This window comes from Vigna umbellata, chromosome 5 (assembly GCF_029865625.1).
Source record: "Vigna umbellata cultivar VRB3 chromosome 5, Vumbellata_1.0, whole genome shotgun sequence".
Lineage (NCBI taxonomy): Eukaryota > Viridiplantae > Streptophyta > Magnoliopsida > Fabales > Fabaceae > Vigna > Vigna umbellata.
The window spans coordinates 31,441,353-31,460,865 of NC_142169.1; the positions used below are offsets into that span (position 1 = coordinate 31,441,353).

General features: G+C 30.7%; 2 protein-coding genes across 2 annotated transcripts; both read left to right on the forward strand.

The window, feature by feature from the left end:
- The first annotated feature begins 5,235 nt into the window (after positions 1-5,235).
- On the forward strand, positions 5,236-10,382 carry ATERDJ3B (DNAJ heat shock family protein). The gene is made up of 10 exons (XM_047318556.2): positions 5,236-5,545; positions 5,645-5,793; positions 5,892-6,018; positions 6,892-7,003; positions 7,596-7,712; positions 7,949-8,035; positions 9,192-9,251; positions 9,325-9,402; positions 9,574-9,645; positions 9,743-10,382. The coding sequence occupies exons 1-10, from the start codon at positions 5,475-5,477 to the stop codon at positions 9,899-9,901; spliced, it is 1,032 nt and encodes a 343-aa protein (XP_047174512.1). The 5' UTR covers positions 5,236-5,474; the 3' UTR covers positions 9,902-10,382.
- A 5,677-nt stretch (positions 10,383-16,059) lies between these two features.
- LOC124842122 (phospholipase A1 PLIP2, chloroplastic-like) lies at positions 16,060-19,299 on the forward strand. Its single transcript, XM_088091800.1, has 5 exons — positions 16,060-16,834; positions 17,154-17,657; positions 17,864-17,923; positions 18,009-18,425; positions 18,544-19,299. Exons 1-5 carry the CDS (start codon positions 16,268-16,270, stop codon positions 19,120-19,122), a joined length of 2,127 nt encoding a protein of 708 aa, XP_087947926.1. The 5' UTR covers positions 16,060-16,267; the 3' UTR covers positions 19,123-19,299.
- The last annotated feature ends 214 nt before the right edge of the window (positions 19,300-19,513 follow it).

A 19,513-nucleotide genomic window follows, 5' to 3' on the forward strand; every position in this document is an offset into this window, starting at 1 on the left:
TTATTTTTATTTTCTTTCATAGTTTAATAATTTATTTAACGTTAAATATATTTTTTGAATTTTAATGTGAATTTGAATTTTTCTTAAAACATTGTTATCAAATTTTAAAAATAAATAAATATAATTATTTTAATGTAATTATATTTATAATAAATTGTATTGACATATCAAACACTTTTTATATTAATTTTAAGTTATGTATATTTTTGACACATTCATGTTATAATATTCATTAAAAAATATTTTTGATATGTTAAAATAGTTTAATATTATAAAATTAAAATAATTATATATATTTTAAAGTTTGAGGTTAAAATATATAAAAAAATTTAAAAGTAATAAAATTTATGTTCGTATTATTAAAATTAAAAATTTAATTTAGCGTTAAATTTAAAATATTAAAATATATTTAATATTTATTATATGTAGTATATATTTGTTGGGCGGAAGTGGGGCTTTAGAAAGAGATTTATATTAGCGGTGGAAGAGGAACCACGTTGACTGTCCCAATATATATTTTAAAGTTTGAGGGACATCAGCCTCGACAGTCGTGGCTTCCCCACCGTCGAGGGACATGAGCCTCGACTGACGGAGCATTCCATCTTCCTCATTAATGTATAGCCCTTCATTTACAACGCCACTATTTCAAATTTAATGCGGTAAGAATTGTCTCCATCAATTTCTAATCTTATGCTATTATTGGTTTTTCATTACGTTTTTTCTATTCACTTCTTTTTTATATTACTTTAGGTGTCCTTTTACGCAATATTTCACTGCTATTCATTACTTCAAATCATTGTTTGACAGTGTTATTAAAAAAAAATAAGGACACTTCTGAAAACATTTTTTTTACGATATTTTAATATTATTTACGTGTTATTTGTGATTCGTCCAAAATTATTTCACAATCAATAATAATAATTTATAAATACTAACATGAATCAATCATAAAATGACACATACAATGTTGTAACAAAAATATGTAATCAATGTATCATTATTTTATTCCAAAACAAAATAATTGTCAAAAGTTAAATGATTTATTCCAAAACAAAATAATTGTCAAAAGTTAAATGATTGAATCCTTTGAATTCACGTGATGAATGCGAAAAAACATATGTCCTCGTATTATGTTTAGAAAAATGTTCTTTCATATTACATATATTAGTTCACAATCTACATTTAAATATGTTTTAATATTTATAAAAAATGATTTTTTTTTATTAAGTGTTAAAAATAATAGTATTTTATTATAGTTATGCTATCCTAAATATGTTCACTTACGAATAAGAATACGAGAATAAATAAATAAATTTAAATGGATTTAAAAATTATATTTTTGTAATTTTTTTAAAAGATTTGAAAGTGAAAATAAATAATTTTAAGATAAATTTTGTTAAAGGTCTTATCTGATATATAAAAAATTAAAATTTTAATAAATTAAAATGTAAAATTATGATTTTAGCTTTATGTTAAAATTAATATATTATTGTTATTGTTTATTCTTAACAGTATTATTTAATAATAATATGATATTATTATTATTATTATTACTCATTATATAAATATTATATACTTTTTCTTTGCAAAATTTTTTACATTCACGGGATTTTATTAACTTTTTTAATATGAAAATTGTTTTTGTCTTTGTTTTGGTTTCATGAACATATACAACACATATTTTTATTAGTGTTGATAATGTTTGTATCAAGGTCGTGGAAACTAAGATGGGTATCATGTTTCTAGTTTAGCAAAAAGTATATATCTCAATCATTGAAAATTTTTAATTTATTTTTTCACTCCTATATATATATATATATATATATATATATATATATATATATATATATATTAACGGGAATCAATTATTCTATAATAAAAACCGATTCCTTCTCACCACTCAAATCATAGGAATCAATTTCACTCCACTCAGAATCGATTTTTCTTTCCCTTTGTTAAATCAAATAATCACAAAATCAGTCTCATTTTAACCAGAACTGATTCCCACCACTGAAAAGCTTAACAATGCACCCATAATCAACGTGATTTTAACGAGAGCAATATGATAAAACCTCATTTCAAGTGAGATTGGAAAAATAGTGCATCTCACAAATTCCTTTTCTCCTGACCCTTAAATTGCTGAAAAAGAACATCAATCAACACCGTAAATTTGTGTCTCTCAACGAGTAAATCCAGCCAAGAAAATGTATCATAAAACAAGTTGCAAAGTGATTCTCTTTGTTTTTTTTTCTCTTATCTACATGTTGAGCCACAAATGATCCTATCCTATTTTCCAACGTTGTTACGGTGGTCACGTGTGACTACTTTCTTTGCATCATATTTCACTTTCTTTCCTTAAATCATTTATTCATTCTTTTTTTTCTCCAACTTATTGTCTCCGTCTGAGTAAAAATATACTATTTATGCTTTCTACTTCATTTTTTTTTTGTAAGAATCTTAAATTGATACACTTTTTTTATATGTCTCAATTTGTTTAACATTTATACAAAAATTCAAAATTTGAAAATAAATTAAAATAAAATTTGATATAAAATATAACTATAAATAAATTTAATCTTGTTAAAGATATTTAATAAAAGAATTAATTTTAATAAAAATATCTGTATAACATTTATAAAAAATATAAATTTCATTTTGATTTGAAAAATGACAAAATTACTTCATTTAAAAAAATTAGACTAAATTGAAACAAATAATAATACATAGACTAAATTAAGATTAAAGTAATAACGATATGTGACACTGCCACTGCACATCTACTATCACGTGACACGCTGTCAACTTGACACGCAACAGATATTTACTTTTCTTTTTAAAAATAAAAAATAAAAGTAAAAACAATTTTAAAAAGTAAAAAATAAAACATGAATGATATGTTACGTTAATAAATTGGCAAAAGAAAGATCTCATTGTATCACAATTTTTAAAATAAAGACTAAACATAGATATATCAAAAAACGATACCGATTTGAGATTTTTTTTAGAAAATGAGACAAATTATATTATTTAATCTTAATTTTTTAAATTTAGTTGACATTGTGCTTTCATACTTTGTTCTGAATACTCTCTTTGAATATTTTATTATAGCTGACACTGTCCTTATTGTATCATCAAAAACATATAGCTGACATGGATGAGGGTCGTTCGTGTCATCCCTTAGTAGGAATGGTTGAACAAGTCTTATCTATGTTTCAACCTATCAGAGCAAATGTAAATGTTTTTTTATTAAAGAACAATTTTTCAATTCATAACTTAACATAAAATGATTGTGAGTTTTATCCACCAGAGATATTTACGGACGAATACTATAACTTTCGAACTGCTACTGAAGTTGACGCATAACCCTTTCAATCACTTGCTCAATGACTTCATCATAGAGTTGCACTCTAACCTTTTTAGTTATTTGCTCTATTAGTCTTTATTCTTACTTTAACATTGTGAGTGCATAAAAACTAATGAAAGGAGCCTCCAAAATATTTGCGAATCTCATCTCCTGATCAAACAACATGCACACATCTAAGGTGTTTATGTCATCCACGGTGGGACTTAGACTCACAGGGTGTTCAAGTGTGAGTCTAAGTTCCACATTGAGTAAAACTGAGAGAGTGGAGTACTATATAACAGTGAAAACCCATTAACTCACTGTCTTGAATTTTGGGGATAAAGTAACGTTAATTTCTTACGTGCTTGAATTTATATCTCATTAATGTTACGTATCTTCGATGAATTTTCTCCTCAATAAACCTAATATGATTCTCCAATTCAACTATGAATGATTACTAGTAGAACTTGATTTGTGATGTTGAAACAAAATCTTTTAAGTATATGAAGATAAGGTTGAAAATAAGATAAAGACAAAAGAAAGGCAATATATTCGTGAACATGATTACTATATATAATGTATGAACTAATATAAATTTGTTATGTTTTATAATATTTTACAAATACATGTTTGTATAAAGCATTTAACTATAGTAGCTCGACTTAAGGAACGTATTGTATGATATATTAGACTAACTTTTATACTTCTTGATCATTAATTTATTTTTCAATATTTTAGAACAGTTAATCTTTACTATACTTATTTATAACTATTTTATATCTTTTAGTTCCGTATGGATGCCTTTCGTTGTGGTGATTAAGTGAATTTTATGGCTTGATTATAAGTGATACTAAACTTATCTATTCACAACTATTATAACGAGAATTATTTTCACATACTAACACGGTATTTTTCACAAACATTTCACATACTAAACTCATATAATGACTATAACGATGTTTGTAAAGTAATTATTTTTGTATGTGTAACTGTATTGATAATCTTAAGTTGTTTTTTTTAAAAGACATGACTTTTAACCATTTTCTGCTGTGTTTATTTTTTTTTAGATATTTGCTTGCCTAATAAACTACGTGGATTTTTGTTTTCTTATGTGTTTGCCTAATACGTTTATTTTCAAAATAATCATTTTTTTACCATCACTTTTCAAAAAAGTGATTACTTACTATTTCAAAAATGGTTATTTTAATTTTAAAAATAAAGTGTCCAAGTATCTTTCTCCCTATATGTATTTAAAGTTATAAAAAATTAAATATCTGCGAACAACTAATGGACCTTCCTTCTGATTTTGTAAAAATGAAACATTTGAGATAATTTAATTTAATTTGAATCTGAGAGTGGTGCATGATGGATTTGTTACTCTAATTTTTAAGTACGATTTTATAAAAATATGTGAATATGATATTAATATAAAAATTATCAACTTCAAGGTAATATCCATTGTCTATTTTTACCTTATTTCAATTTTAGTTTAAGAAAATATTAAATAAATTCAAGTCACTAAAAATGTAATTCAAATCCACTTTTACAATTTTGATTCAGTTTGTGGGTTTAAATAAACTCATTCAAATATGTCTGTAAAGGTCTACCTTCCATTAGATAAAATAAGGGTGGTGTAAAGAGGAAACTGTAGTGTGAATATTTGAGCCCGTTCAGTAGCCTTTAATTGGGCTAATAGCACAACAATAAAATAGCCCAAAAAGCTGAATGGCAATTTTGTGAATTTCCAATTTACGGGAGTTTCCTGGACGTTAGGAAGGGAATGAAACGCGTGAATGGGGAAATCTACGTGGAGAGCTATGATTGGTAGGAACAACTAAAGGCTCACGGTGATTGGCCAGTTTTGAAACGAACACGTTGCAAAGCAAAGCGTATTGTCGACTCCATACTCCGTAGTCAAGTCTTGGCGGAATCACTTTCAGGTCCGCCACTGCAAGATAGAAACACCACCCACATACACGATACATACGCAACGCATTACAAGCGCAATAATCCTTAAACACGAATTCCCAGACCCTAACCCTCAATTTTTATTCCGATTCCAACGAGATCCGAGGGACCATTGCAGAGCCCTAAAATTAAAATTCCCTTTCGGAGAGATCCAAATCTCTTCATGGCGCATCGAAGAGTCAATCTCTTGTTCCTTCTGTGCGCTCTCTGCTATTGTCTTAGTGCCATTGCTGGGTACTCTCTTTCTCTCCTTTAAACTCCAACGTACACTTAATTTGTTCTGCATTGCACTTTGCTTATATATATGTGTATTTTTGTTTCAACCTGTTGCAGGAAGAGCTATTACGATATACTTCAAGTGTCGAAGGGTGCATCGGACGATCAGATAAAGAGGGCGTATCGGAAGCTAGCCTTGAAGTATCATCCTGATAAGAACCCGGGCAATGAAGAAGCGAACAGGAAATTTGCTGAGATTAACAATGGTATATTGATTTGGTTTTCATGATCTGGTGTGCTATTGCTATCTGTGTTGGTTTTTTAATGGTTTTCTGTTGCTTCCTTTGTTTGTTATTAATGGCAGCGTATGAAGTGTTGTCGGATAGGGAGAAGAGGGGTATTTATGACAGGTACGGTGAGGAGGGTTTGAAGCAGCATGCTGCTGGTGGAGGTGGAGGTGGTGGAATGAATTTCCAGGATATTTTTAGCACGTAAGTCATTATCTATAGCTTTTGTTGGATTAGTACTTAATCTATCCCTGTCGACATGGTTTTCTTTTGCTATTAGTCACTATTTCTTCGTTTGACATCATTGTACTCGAATTAGTATATATACATAAAAAATACAAAGAGTACATGAATGGGCCAACAGAGGTAACTAAGGAAGGATATGCAGGATTTCTATAATATTCTTTCTAACTCGATGTAATAATCTAATCAGAGCATTTATATGGTTATATTGATCTATGTTATAAATCTCAATCTAGCCGTTGATTTTTGGCCTGGGATTACATTGTGGTAAATAGGCAGATTGCTGTGTTATGGATGCGTGCATGGTCTAAATTGCGTGCCTGGTTGTAGGTTCTGTGGCAGTTGCGGTGTGAGATTATTATATATTTGCATCAAAAAGTAAAAATAAGAATTTCACAATTACTCTAATTACTGGTGTATTATTTTACAATTATGCAATAATATATCACACGTCTTTTCCGTGTACTACCATGAGGTGCCTTCTAAATTCCGTCAACATTCCACATGACCTCTCACCCATGCATTTATTATTGACTCTTAGGAATTAAAGTAGGAGATTAAAATCTAAATCTTTGTTACTATTTTGATAAACAAGTGAAATTGAACAATGCTAAGGATTTTCTAGACTTCAATTGTGTCTATGTTGCGGCCATTTATGTCAACAAAAATTAAACTGCACCTACTGGCTGTTGTGATTGGGCAAAGCACCGTTGCTGACAACAATTCTGAACCATGGATGTGTATTTATTCTGCCATAATTGTGTGTTTAGTGTTATAGCATGGGCCCTGAGCTTTGTTTTGTGAGTGACACTGAAACTTAATTGTTGGTTTTAGTTTCTTTGGTGGAGGATCGATGGAGGAAGAAGAGAAAATTGTAAAAGGAGATGACGTGGTTGTTGAATTGGATGCAACACTTGAAGATTTGTACATGGGGGGTACCTTGAAGGTGAGGCCACGTCTAGTTACTGTTCTGACTCTGAATACACATTAATTCTATATATCTGATGTGTTTGTGTGCCACTTGCCCTTGTTGAATTTCAGCTACATTTTTTATTCTAAGAATATAAATGGACATGGAAGAGGTCCAAGATTTTGTAGTTAATTTTCATGTGAAACATGGTATCGCCAAAGTACACTTTTATTTTGCTACACCTGCCATTAGAAAATTAGGAATAAAGTGAGCTGCAACTAATAGTTGAGAGCTGAAACTTACATCAAGCTCAGCCTCGTGCATCTAATGGTCATGCCATGCGACATATTCCACATACACATGGCTACTGACATTCTTGTAGATTTTTCTTAATTTGCTTCTCCAATTCATCTTAGATACTTATATTCTGTCTTATGCAGTTAAATATATTCATCGAAGAAGCACTTTTATCTCTTATCAGGCATAGTTTAAACTGTCACAATAGATATTATTCATTGGAGAAATTTGATCAGTTACTTAATGACTTAATCATGCATCAGTGACATATTGAATTTTAAAGTTATTTGGTTGTTATTTCTCTTGATATGGCCATTGCATTTCAATTCAGGTTTGGAGGGAAAAGAATGTACTAAAGTCAGCACCTGGGAAAAGACGATGTAACTGTAGAAATGAGGTTTATCACAAGCAAATTGGGCCTGGGATGTTTCAACAAATGACAGAGCAGGTAAAGAGCGCATCTGAGAATGTTTACAGGAAGACATTTTTCTTTACCCCTGTCATTTTTTAGAGATGCCTATATATTGCTAACACACTGATTTTGTGTTTCATGAGATTTACTGGTGTGATTGTGAAATGTCTACCTGTTGTTCATGTGTTTGGGGAGGGATTGTGCAGGTTTCTCTTAATCCTGTTGCCATATGTGGAAAATTTTAACTCATATTTCTGCATTTGCCTGTCCAGGTTTGTGAGCAATGTCCTAATGTCAAATACGTAAGGGAGGGGTATTTCGTCACAGTTGATATTGAGAAAGGCATGCAAGATGGACAGGTAATATTTTAAAGTGTATACACAAACTTAAGTATGCATACAATGTCATATTACATTTTCGTAAAATCTGTCTACCATGAACTATAGAGTATCCAGTCATGAGTACTATATCTAAATTGTGAAGACTAAGGGCATTATAATTCCAATTTTCGTTTTAAATTAGAACCTACTTAGAATGGAACATTTTAGCGTGAATTACACACAGTAGTATTTAAATTCTCTGTTTTTGTTTCACTTGAACTGAAGATAATCACTATACCTATTTGTACATTTGTAGTGTTTGAGATCATTTTGAAAATTAAATTATTTTAATGAATAGTTATTTCTATAATTGATTATAATCAGAATTAATTTTTGCTCGTGTAAGCTTGCTGAAAAATTAGTTTGAGATAATTAATTTTGTTCGGATACAAAAAAAAAGTCAGTTTTTATAGTAAACTACCAAAGGGGGTATGTATGAAGTTGCACGAGAAAAAGATGTCAGGAAATGAGGGTAATTTGGAGTTAACATGTTTTAGAGAAAAAGAATCTGTTGAAAAATAATCATAAGCTTAAAATTCTAAATCCATAAAATCAGCTTTTTCGGTCACCTAGTACATATAATCCTCATGGACAATATCATCAATGCTTCTAAATTATCGTGGATACATTCTTTTTTTCTAATTTTTTGGTTATATTTCGGGAACTCTTCTACAATTAAAGTCTAAGTGAATGTTAAGATATACAACTTCAACAGCCACAACCTTTGTCCACTACGTGGATTTAGCTACTTGAACCAACTGACATTGTTATGCATGAGGGAAACTGTAGTAATAACGTGAAAATAAAAAACGGTGAAATTTGAAATGTGAGAAGGTCGAGTTTCAATTTTAAGGATTTTCTGCTTACCAATCACCAAGGAGTCAAAATATGTTCGCTGTCTGTACCCCTTCTCTATTTTCCACTTATGCTGACTGTACAATAAAAAGGAATGCTAACAATAAACTTCCCATTTCTCTATTTTCCTCTGTGCTCTACGAGTGTTATGTTGCAATTAAATGATGTATTTGGATTGTGATCAGGGGAAGCTTCCCGTTTTTTTTTTTTGTTTTTTTTTTCAAATTTAATACTTTGACAAATGAAGACAGTAGATTTACAAGTTATTGTCCTTTCACAGGAGGTGCTGTTTTATGAGGATGGTGAGCCAATAATTGATGGAGAATCTGGAGATTTAAGGGTTAGTAACTTGTCACTTTCGGTATCCATTTTATTGGGTATGCAGGGTGTTAACAATTCATATGATTGAACAGTTTCGTATCCGTACTGCACCACATGATCTCTTTAGAAGAGAAGGCAATGACTTGCACACTACTGTCACTATAACTCTGGTAAGTATTGCCCTTGGTGATATGCATATCAATTCCTTGAGTTGAAAGTGGTTACTACTGGTTAGCACGGCTTATTTGAAATAAAGACATTTGTTGATTTTGCGAACCGGTAACTGCTCTCTCGGATATTGGCATCCTTAAATATTTACATTGTAAATGAATCTTCTTCAGGTTCAAGCCCTTGTTGGTTTTGAGAAGACCATTACACACCTAGATGAGCATCTGGTGAACATAGGCACAAAGGTGAGGAAGAAATATGCTTGCGTCAGCTCCTAATTGGTTTTGGTGTGTGTGTGTGCGTGTGAGGAAAACAATTGACAGAATTATTTTGACTCCTCAGGAAATCACAAAACCAAAGCAGGTGAGGAAGTTCAAAGGGGAGGGTATGCCATTGCATATGAACAACAAAAAGGGAGATCTTTACGTCACTTTTGAGGTTCTATTCCCCACGTCACTAACGGAGGATCAGAAAACAAAGATAAAAACAATTCTTGGTTAGAGTACAAACAAGATACGTATAACTTCGTCCATCATGTCCTGAATGTGACATGGTTAGGTGGTTATAGTAAACGCATACTAGGGCTTTCCTTCCATGGCCTTTTTTTGTTAGTTGTCAAATAGAACCTTTTCCCCTTCGTAATGATGCGCATTCTGTAACCCTTGCCGCCCGGTAAATTCAATTGCTTTCTTGGCGGTGCTATTTTGATACAAGGCGTTACACTAGGTGAAAAAAATATGCTTCCATTGTTTTGTACCCTGCTGAAATCGTTCATATTGTGAACTAGATTAGATTGCTATAGAACTGTCGGCTTACTGAAATTGATACATCTGTAGCTGCGGAACTAGATTAGAATGCAGATGATGAACAATAACCATTGTGTGATACGTTTGTACTTGTGCTTAATTCTCAACGGTTATTAAACTTTCATTTCAACAAGGTTGGTAATCTCATTTATTTGTTGATGCAACCTTTTACTGGAGATGGTCACGTGACTCGTGTGTATGTCTTAGTGCATTACTCATTCTGATTGTTTTGTTTTCTCATCAACATTTCACACAAACAAATATTTTAATTCTAAAATATTTGTTTGTGTGAAACCTGTAACTACTCATACTGTTAATTCCATGAATGAATAATTAACGCCAAGTATTGTGGAACATGTGCAAGAGTAGTTCAACTCATACAGTTAACTAACTTTTTGTGTTTCTCATTGGATTAATGACATGAACCACGTTGATTGAGCTCTTGTTTCCAACATCTCTAGGTTCAAATTCAATCATTTCAATCTTAACAGTTGACAAATGTTAAATCTGTTCTCCAAAGTTTTCATAACCATCTGTAGAATATTTAAACTCTGACTCCGCATTTTCTTTCTTTTCTTTATAGTTAGGTCTAGTACACATATCTTTCCTAGTTGTATCCTAGAAGAACTCTGACTCCACAAGCATTAAACAACAATGTGCTTTTTCTTTAAGCTTGTCATTAATTTATAATAATTTTTTCAGTTGCATCCTTTAATATTAGATAAAATTTTGTCAATGTAGATTTATTAATGAAGTTAGAAAGTATAAAAATAAATACATCAAACTATGAAGACTTGCCTGATGTTTTTTGAAAGAATCTACATATTTTCCAAAAACGAAAACGATAACTACATTAATTTTATGTTTTAAATTTAGATAACTGGATATATCAGGCATAAAAAGAAAAAATAGGGAGCATAATTATATAAAGTAAACGATACACAACTTAATAAGATTATATGAGTAACTCACAATAAAAGAAAATTTTAGAAATTTAACTGATTATAAATTCTTTCCAGAAGAATCTATGAGAAATGCTTGTATATTTAGATATTACCCTCCCACAATTTTCTTAAAACTAAGCTCTTTATAAAAAAAACACTTTGCTATATAAAAATCTATTTTTTCCTTTTAAAATTTATTGAACGAATGTTTTAATATATATAGTTTGCTAACTTGCGTAAGTAGCTCCAACTCAAAAAATCGAAACACCCACCTAACCCTAATCTATCTTCCTAACTTATCCAATTTGTTTCTCTCTTCTCTTCATCCTCTTTCTCATCCACACATAGTAACCCGCGACACCGCAATTTGTTGTTCTTGCTCTGTTTCTTCATTTGTTTTTCACTTTAATAGCAAAATAATTGATGATGTTGATGCTTATAATAATTTCAAAACTACAAAATAAAGAAACTCCCCGCGAAAAGACGTTAGCATCAACCCATAATAGTTGTAAAGCATTTAGTTTCTTAATACCAAATTTTGATAAAATCATAGAATGAAAGAGTAGAAGCTAAACTATGAGCGTGATGGTAACAAATTTATTAAGTTTAAATTCCAATTTGAAATTTAGTGCCTTTTGTTTTTCTTAATTTCACTTATGCGACAAATGATAAATCACAACATCATGTTTATATTGACTAAACAAGTTGGAGATGTGAATTGTTTAAAATAAACTTACATGATGTGATTTACTTTAGACTGGTCCAACTTAGAGCTAACATATTCATTATGACTAGTTTACTCAATATTTTGTCATCTGCTCAAATCTAGAAGATGTGTAATTTGTTAGAATACTAAATGAAAATATGCTTATCAACATGGGAACAAGCAGTGGTCTCTGTTCTGAATAAGGGGAGACAAAGTTAACAACAACAATTTTCTCTGTTCATAACTCTCTTCGATAATTTGTTCATGTTAAATCATTTAGTACAATGTACATGAGCTTCATTTTTTATGTTGTGTTTTGAAGTTGCCTGCATGCAGGAAGACGAAAAGTATATTTCGAAATATTATTTTCAATAGAAAATATGTTTTTAGAATTATTTTTCAGAGTTGACTTTAGAAATTCATTTTCTGGACAATAACTTATCCCTTGGGGAATCCTCTTTTCACGTAATGGTTTTTCTCTTCTGGAAAATATTTCCGGACAACTTAATAGTCAAAATATCAAATCCCTCTGAAGAATTTTAAAATTTAAAAACGAAAGTTAATAACAATGGGAAAAAACATAACACAACCCTTAAATCAAAAATCAACATCATCAATTATTTTGTTATTATAGTGGAAAACAAATGAATAAACAAAACAAAAGCAATAAATTGCGGTGTCGCGGGTTACTGTGTATGAGTGGGAGAGAGTATGGAGATGAGTAAAAAAACAAATTGGATAAGTGAGGAAAATTGATTAAAGTTAGACGAATAGTTTCTGATTTTTTGAGTTGGGATAACTTAACAAACCCATATATATATATATATATATATATATATATATATATATATATATATATATATATATATATATATATATATATATATATATATATTACACGAAATTTGTTTATCTTAAAGTGTAAAAACTTAATATATTCTACAAAATGCTTCTTTATAATTAACATTTTATAACTTTAATATTACCCTATGGCACACTTATTTTTTATATAAAATTGTTTTGATTTGTTTAATCATTAATGTTTTTAATTTTAACATTTATTCTATATGCATGTAAGTCAAAAGTAATGCTCTCAAAATGTTTTTCACATAAGAGAGTGTAAAAAAAAAAATCTTATACATTAATATACTTTCACTTATTATTCATTAAACTAATTTTTTTAATAAATAATATTTTAGTAAAAAAATTTAAGGTTTAAAATATTTTTGTCAGAAATATATTAGTACAAAAATTCTTTGAATTGATTATTATATATGGAATCAAACCTATTTTTTTCATCTGAGTCTTGCTTACAGAATTGAAAGAAGTATTTATTTTATGTATTTTCTTCGTGTTTCAAAATTACGATTACATTAATTATTTGCGATAATTTAAAAATACTTTTTTTTTTCTAATTTATGATATTCATGTTATCAACATTTCCTTAATAAAATACTTGTATTTATTTATTTGTTAGCAAATTTTCTTAATAATGAACAAAAAAACTGTTAAAAAAATATATGAACAAATTATATACATACATACCTCTCTCTCTCTCTCTCTCTCTCTCTCTCTCTCTCTATATATATATATATATATATATATATATATATATATATATATATATATATATATATATATATTCCATTTATAAAACTCAATTATCTAATTTTGAAACTTGTCAACTTATTTAATAACAAAACATTTGCCTTAAATTTATATTATCTTCAAAATTATTATTTTGATTTATATTTTTTCTGATTATTTTTAAGTACAAGTCCTTTACCTTTTAATCAAGTATATTTTAATCTAAAAATAGTTAATGCAAAGAATGTTATCGATTAAGTTTTATATAAAAACAAAAAAAAAACATCATTTAGAAATAGGATTGGTAAGAGTAATTTTTGCATAATAAATTAAAGTCTAGATTAATTAATTTCTGTAGGGTTTTTTTTTTCATTTCAATTTTTTTTTGTCTTTTTATATTAGTTTATTATTCTTTTGTTGCATTTTCATTATTTAACGGAGAATTAAATATTTAAGGATCGATTTAATGTCAAATAATATGACCTAAGTTTTAAGTGATTCGTTTGTCTATTTGAGTCTGTCCTTTTCTTCTTTAACTTGAATTTTGTTTTTGTGATAATAATTTACATTTTTGAAATGAAAACTAAAATTTAGAATTTATTGAATCTTAATTTAATGATTGATTAAGAATTGAATTGATTAATGTTTAGATTTAATTCATATAAATCAATTTACTTATTAATTGAATGAATTAACTGTTCAAATTTAGATATAATATTTAGAAAAATATGATTTTTAAATTGTTTAAATATATGTATTGATTTGTTTTAATTTATTGGAATTTTCACTTGTGACATTTATTATTTGTTTACAATTTACGTTTATTGTCTTTAAATCTTCAAACCTTACTTTTATCAGAATAATACTAAAAATGAAATACAAATTAATGTGTTATATGGAAAACTACCTCTGTCATGTATTACAAAATTAAGAAACCCTCTAATTTTTTTTTAATTTCACCGCCGTGACTATCGCACACCATATATATAACTCATTAGCGTGAATTAAGAAATTTAATTACTATCAGATGGCTAAATCTGAATCTCTTTATTTATTGTGCCAGGATTTTAAATAAACACATTTATACAAATAGGACTTACAGTAAATGTATTTCTAAACATATTTTAATAAAGTCTATAACAAACAAAAGTTGTAAGCATATAGTTATTTTTAATTATTAATGTATTTTCTAAAAATATTTAAATTATATTAAAACTATTGTAATTAAACCACGATACCATTTTTTAATTATATATTTTTTTAATAAGCGAGATTGTATAATTATGTACTGTAACGATTATAATCAGATATCTCAATCATTTTAGATTTTGTTTTATCTTTAAGATAAGATAGATAATTAGTCTTATTTCCTTACGATATTGTCTTTTATTACTAAATTTTCCGGATTAAATCAAACGAGTTTAAGAAAATGAAGTTTCAATTGTTTTTAAAATAGTTCTTAAAAAATTGTTCGTATAATAAAAATTAGAATACAAAGAACATATTTATCACGCCATTTTAGTTGAAAAGTTTGACCATACTAACAATGTTCAATGTTTGTCGAAACATTATTTTTTTTTACGTAAGGTATCTTTTTATTTTCAATATCTAACATAGTCAAAATTAAAGACGAGTGATACTCCCTCGTTATTAATTTTTATTTATACAATATTAATATTTTTAACTTCTTTCCTTCTATTTCGCGTACTATATCTTCAATGGGTGGAATATCTTCTCTCGACTATTTGAAACTATATATTTCATCTTTATCTATTCGTATATTTAATATTTTCAATATTTTATTTTTTATTATCCCTATCTTGAAATTATATTTCATAAAATATCAATAGCTAAGAAATTATATATAAAATTCAAAATAAAATTTATATATATATATATATATATATATATTTATATTTATTATGACTTCCAATTATAACATAAATCATATATCTAAACGTTTATATAGAAATTAAATAAGAAAAGGATAAAATTAAAAGAAGAAGTGTTCTAACTTAAAAATTAATTTTTAGAAAAGGATTTGCATGTAATAAACGACACAACGAAAATAAAAAATATATTTTAACACATAATTTTTATAATATTTTAATATAATATACGTATCATTTTTCAATTAGCTTATTATTTATTTATTACTATATTAATGAACCTTACAATAAAAAAATGATAATATATTTGTCAAAAATAAATTATGTTAACTTATCGTTTCTCCATCTAGAAATAGTATAGATTGAGAAGAGACGAGATTTGGTAAATGCAACTAATGAGGAATGTGGTGTGACGTGTGTTGCAGCGAGCGAGTAGAGAAGATACGCTAACCGAGGTGCGTGAGGGTGACAATCTTTCCAAAAAGATAGGAACAGGTTTCAGAAGCAAATTGAAGGAAAACAGCCAAACAAGGACACGTCAGTGATTGTAGCCTTGTTGTTGATCTACACTTTATACGACGTGGTACTTTCCTAAAGCCACGCGCTTTGACACGCACTTTTCAGAATAAACGATACAGCTGCAATGACAGCCAGCCTCGTGGGAATAAAAGCCAATCATAAGGTTCTTCTTGCCTTGCAAAGTTCGAAATTGGAAAGACCCCTCAGATTAGCAAATACGATTTCCTATTTTTGGCTATCCGGTTGGTTCCAACGTTCACTTTCTCTTCTTTCATCTCATTTTGTTCAACACGGACCGAAGGAACCTGAAGAAACTTTGGGTTCCACCTTCTCCTTCCCTTTTCTTCTTTATCAGCAAATCAAACCAACGCAGACACATCATAATATTGTGTGATCGTAACGTAACATAACATATAATGGATGCTCTGTGTTTACACAGTAGCATCTGTAAGATAGCTTCGATTACTGCAACTGCACGCCCAAATGATGATTACGCGTCGCAGTCTCAGGTGAGCGCGGTGGGACGCTCCTCCTTGTTTTCCAGATTCTCTTTTAGATACCCTTTGACGTCTTTATGGCCACAACAACACACGGGGAATGCTTCCGGCTACAATGGTCTCGCCGTCGACGACGCCGTTTTGGCGGATAATGAAACTGAAGAAGGAGAGGGACAAAACGGGAATTGGGTTATCAAGTTGTTTCATGCAAGGTCTGTTCGGAGCGGGGAACAGAGGAACGATGAAGACAAGGTTGTTGTAAATGTTCTAACGGATCAAGAAAAGGAGGAGGAAGAGTGTGATGGCTGTAGGGTTGATTATGACGACGACGACGACAACGAAGACAAAGAAGTGGAAAATGAAGAGGTTTTGTTCGATAGAGACTCATTTTCGAGGATGCTTCGGAGGGTGTCATTGCCCGAAGCTAAATTATATGCACGCATATCCCACTTGGGCAATTTGGCATACTCTATCCCAAAAATAAAAGTACTTTAAATCCTCTATTTCTTTCTTTGGTATTCTTTTTTAGCCAACCATTTGCATTTTACCTTAAATGAATCAGATTAATAAATTTTCAGATACTGGTTTAACTGAAATTTTTCACGATGCCTTTTGAATATCATTCTCAGAAGATTTATTCAATGTATTGTAAATGTATAATTTACGTATATGCTTTTCCAAAACCCCTCCAGGTTTAATGTGGATGAGGCACTAATGAGCATTTTAGTAATCAAAACTAGGAATTGGGTTATTCAAGAATCATCAATTTATGATACTAATTTACATCATGTCTTTTTTAATTTAGCCAGGGATCCTCTTCAAAAACCATGGTCTGCGTTTTGTAACTTCATCCGTAGAGAAAAAGAAATTGACTGTGGCTGCAGAAAAAAACCAGACATCGACTGCAATTCAGAAAGAGGAAACTAACGACGAGGATGATGTGGGAGAAACAAAAGACAAAAAGAACGGTGGATACGTCATAGGTGCATGCACTGCATACGAGACTGCTGTTTCTGCAGCCTCTTATCTCCATGCTCAAACAAAGAGCATACTTTCATTCCCATCTTCCAATGCCGAGGAAAGTGAAGGTTCACATGAAGCAAGCAAAGAAAGCTTTAAAGGAAACAAGATGACAAACACGGAGGAAGCAGCTCTGAAGGCAACTACTGATTCGGTAACAGCCGTTGTTGCTGCAAATGAGGATGTAAAACAGGCTTTTGCAGATGATTTGAGCTCGACAAGCTCTTCACCCTGTGAATGGTTCGTATGCGACGATGACGAGACTGCTACAAGATATTTTGTGATCCAGGTTTGTATATTAATCATGGACGTCATTTTATTTTGTCATAGAGCACATTCAATTGCAGTATTCTTATAAAAATGGTAATATGCACGAACACTTGAACATGACAAAAACATCACTATTATAACGGATTTAGCAGGGAACATTTTTATGTCAAATTTGGATTTATATTTACTCTGATCTGTCCAATTAATCATTGTTGTAATATGCAGGGTTCCGAGTCATTTGCTTCCTGGAAAGCGAACCTACTATTTGAGCCAGTTAAATTCGAAGTAAGTATTATTATTGCATGCTAAGTTAGTTTGGTTTTTGTTTTGAATGTTCCACCTTACTGAAATGAGGATTTACTTTTGTCAGGGTTTGGATGTCTATGTGCATAGAGGTATATATGAGGCTGCAAAAGGGACATATCAACAGATGTTACCAGAAATTCGTGCTCACCTAAAATCTCATGATTCCCGTGCAACTTTCCGTTTCACTGGACATTCTCTTGGGGGGAGCTTGGCATTACTCGTAAACCTTATGCTGCTAATAAGAAAGGAAGCACCATTGTCCTCTCTGCTTCCTGTCATAACGTTTGGCGCCCCATCCATCATGTGTGGAGGTGATAATCTTCTTGACAAGCTAGGATTGCCACGGAGTCATGTTCAAGCAATCACAATGCACAGAGACATAGTTCCACGAGCATTTTCTTGCAAGTACCCTAACCATATTGCAGAACTGCTAAAGGCTCTCAATGGTAACTTCCGCAATCATCCGTGCCTTAATAACCAGGTAAACTTCCACTTTTTTCACCATTTGGGTAATCACTGATCAACATAATCAAGCACTTCTTTACAATTTCTCTCGCATTTTTAGCCTCATTAAACTGCTGGTGAATCTTTTACTGCAGAAGCTATTGTATGCACCAATGGGTGAGCTCTTGATCCTACAGCCAGACGAGAAATTTTCGCCAAGTCATGATCTTTTGCCCTCAGGCAGTGGCCTATATCTTTTGAGTGGTCACTTGTCAGAATCCAGTGACGCGTTAAAACAGATCCGGGCAGCAAAGATGGTGTTCTTGAACTCACCGCACCCACTTGAGATATTAAGTGACCGATCTGCGTATGGATCTGGAGGAACCATTCAGAGAGATCACGACATGAATTCGTACTTGAGATGTGTGAGAACCGTGGTTCGCCAAGAACTTCACCAGATTCGGAAGGCAAGGAGAGAGCAAAGGCGGCGTAAGGTGTGGTGGCCTCTGATGGTCCCACGTGGGAGTGAGAGTGCGGCAGTTGGGGGGTCCATGATATCGGTGAATATGATTAACGACCAACCTTCTCTCTTTGGCATGATTGAGACTGGGCGAGAATCATTGAAAAGGTTCGGAAGTCTGGTTGCATCCCAACACATGCAATTGTTTGTGGTGCTCCTGTTTCCTGCAAGGTTGTTACTGGTGGGAGCATGTAGCTTAATTAGCTTAAGATGAAGAAGACATAACCATTCTTTGTTCTTCAGATGGGACAGTGTTAGAGAGGGCACATTGTTGGTGGCACAGTTAGACCATTCTTTATTCTTTTATTTCAAAATTTATTGTATCTCTCTTCAATAGTAATTGTGTAGAGATATAGTGCCCCACATATTTGCAAACACACTTCTGATTGCTTTGTCCAATATACAAACCATTGAGCATTAGGTCAAATCTTCTTTATTCATTCATGTTAGGGCTTATTCATGGTAACTTCTATTCCAAAACTGTCGAACTAAGTGTAAATTTGTTAGTCGAAAATGATTTTTTTTATCACTTCTCATTTCATTTTTAAGAGACAAGATTGTCCTGTAAACGGCCTAGCTAGGTTCTGTCTTGTGCAGATGCTGAA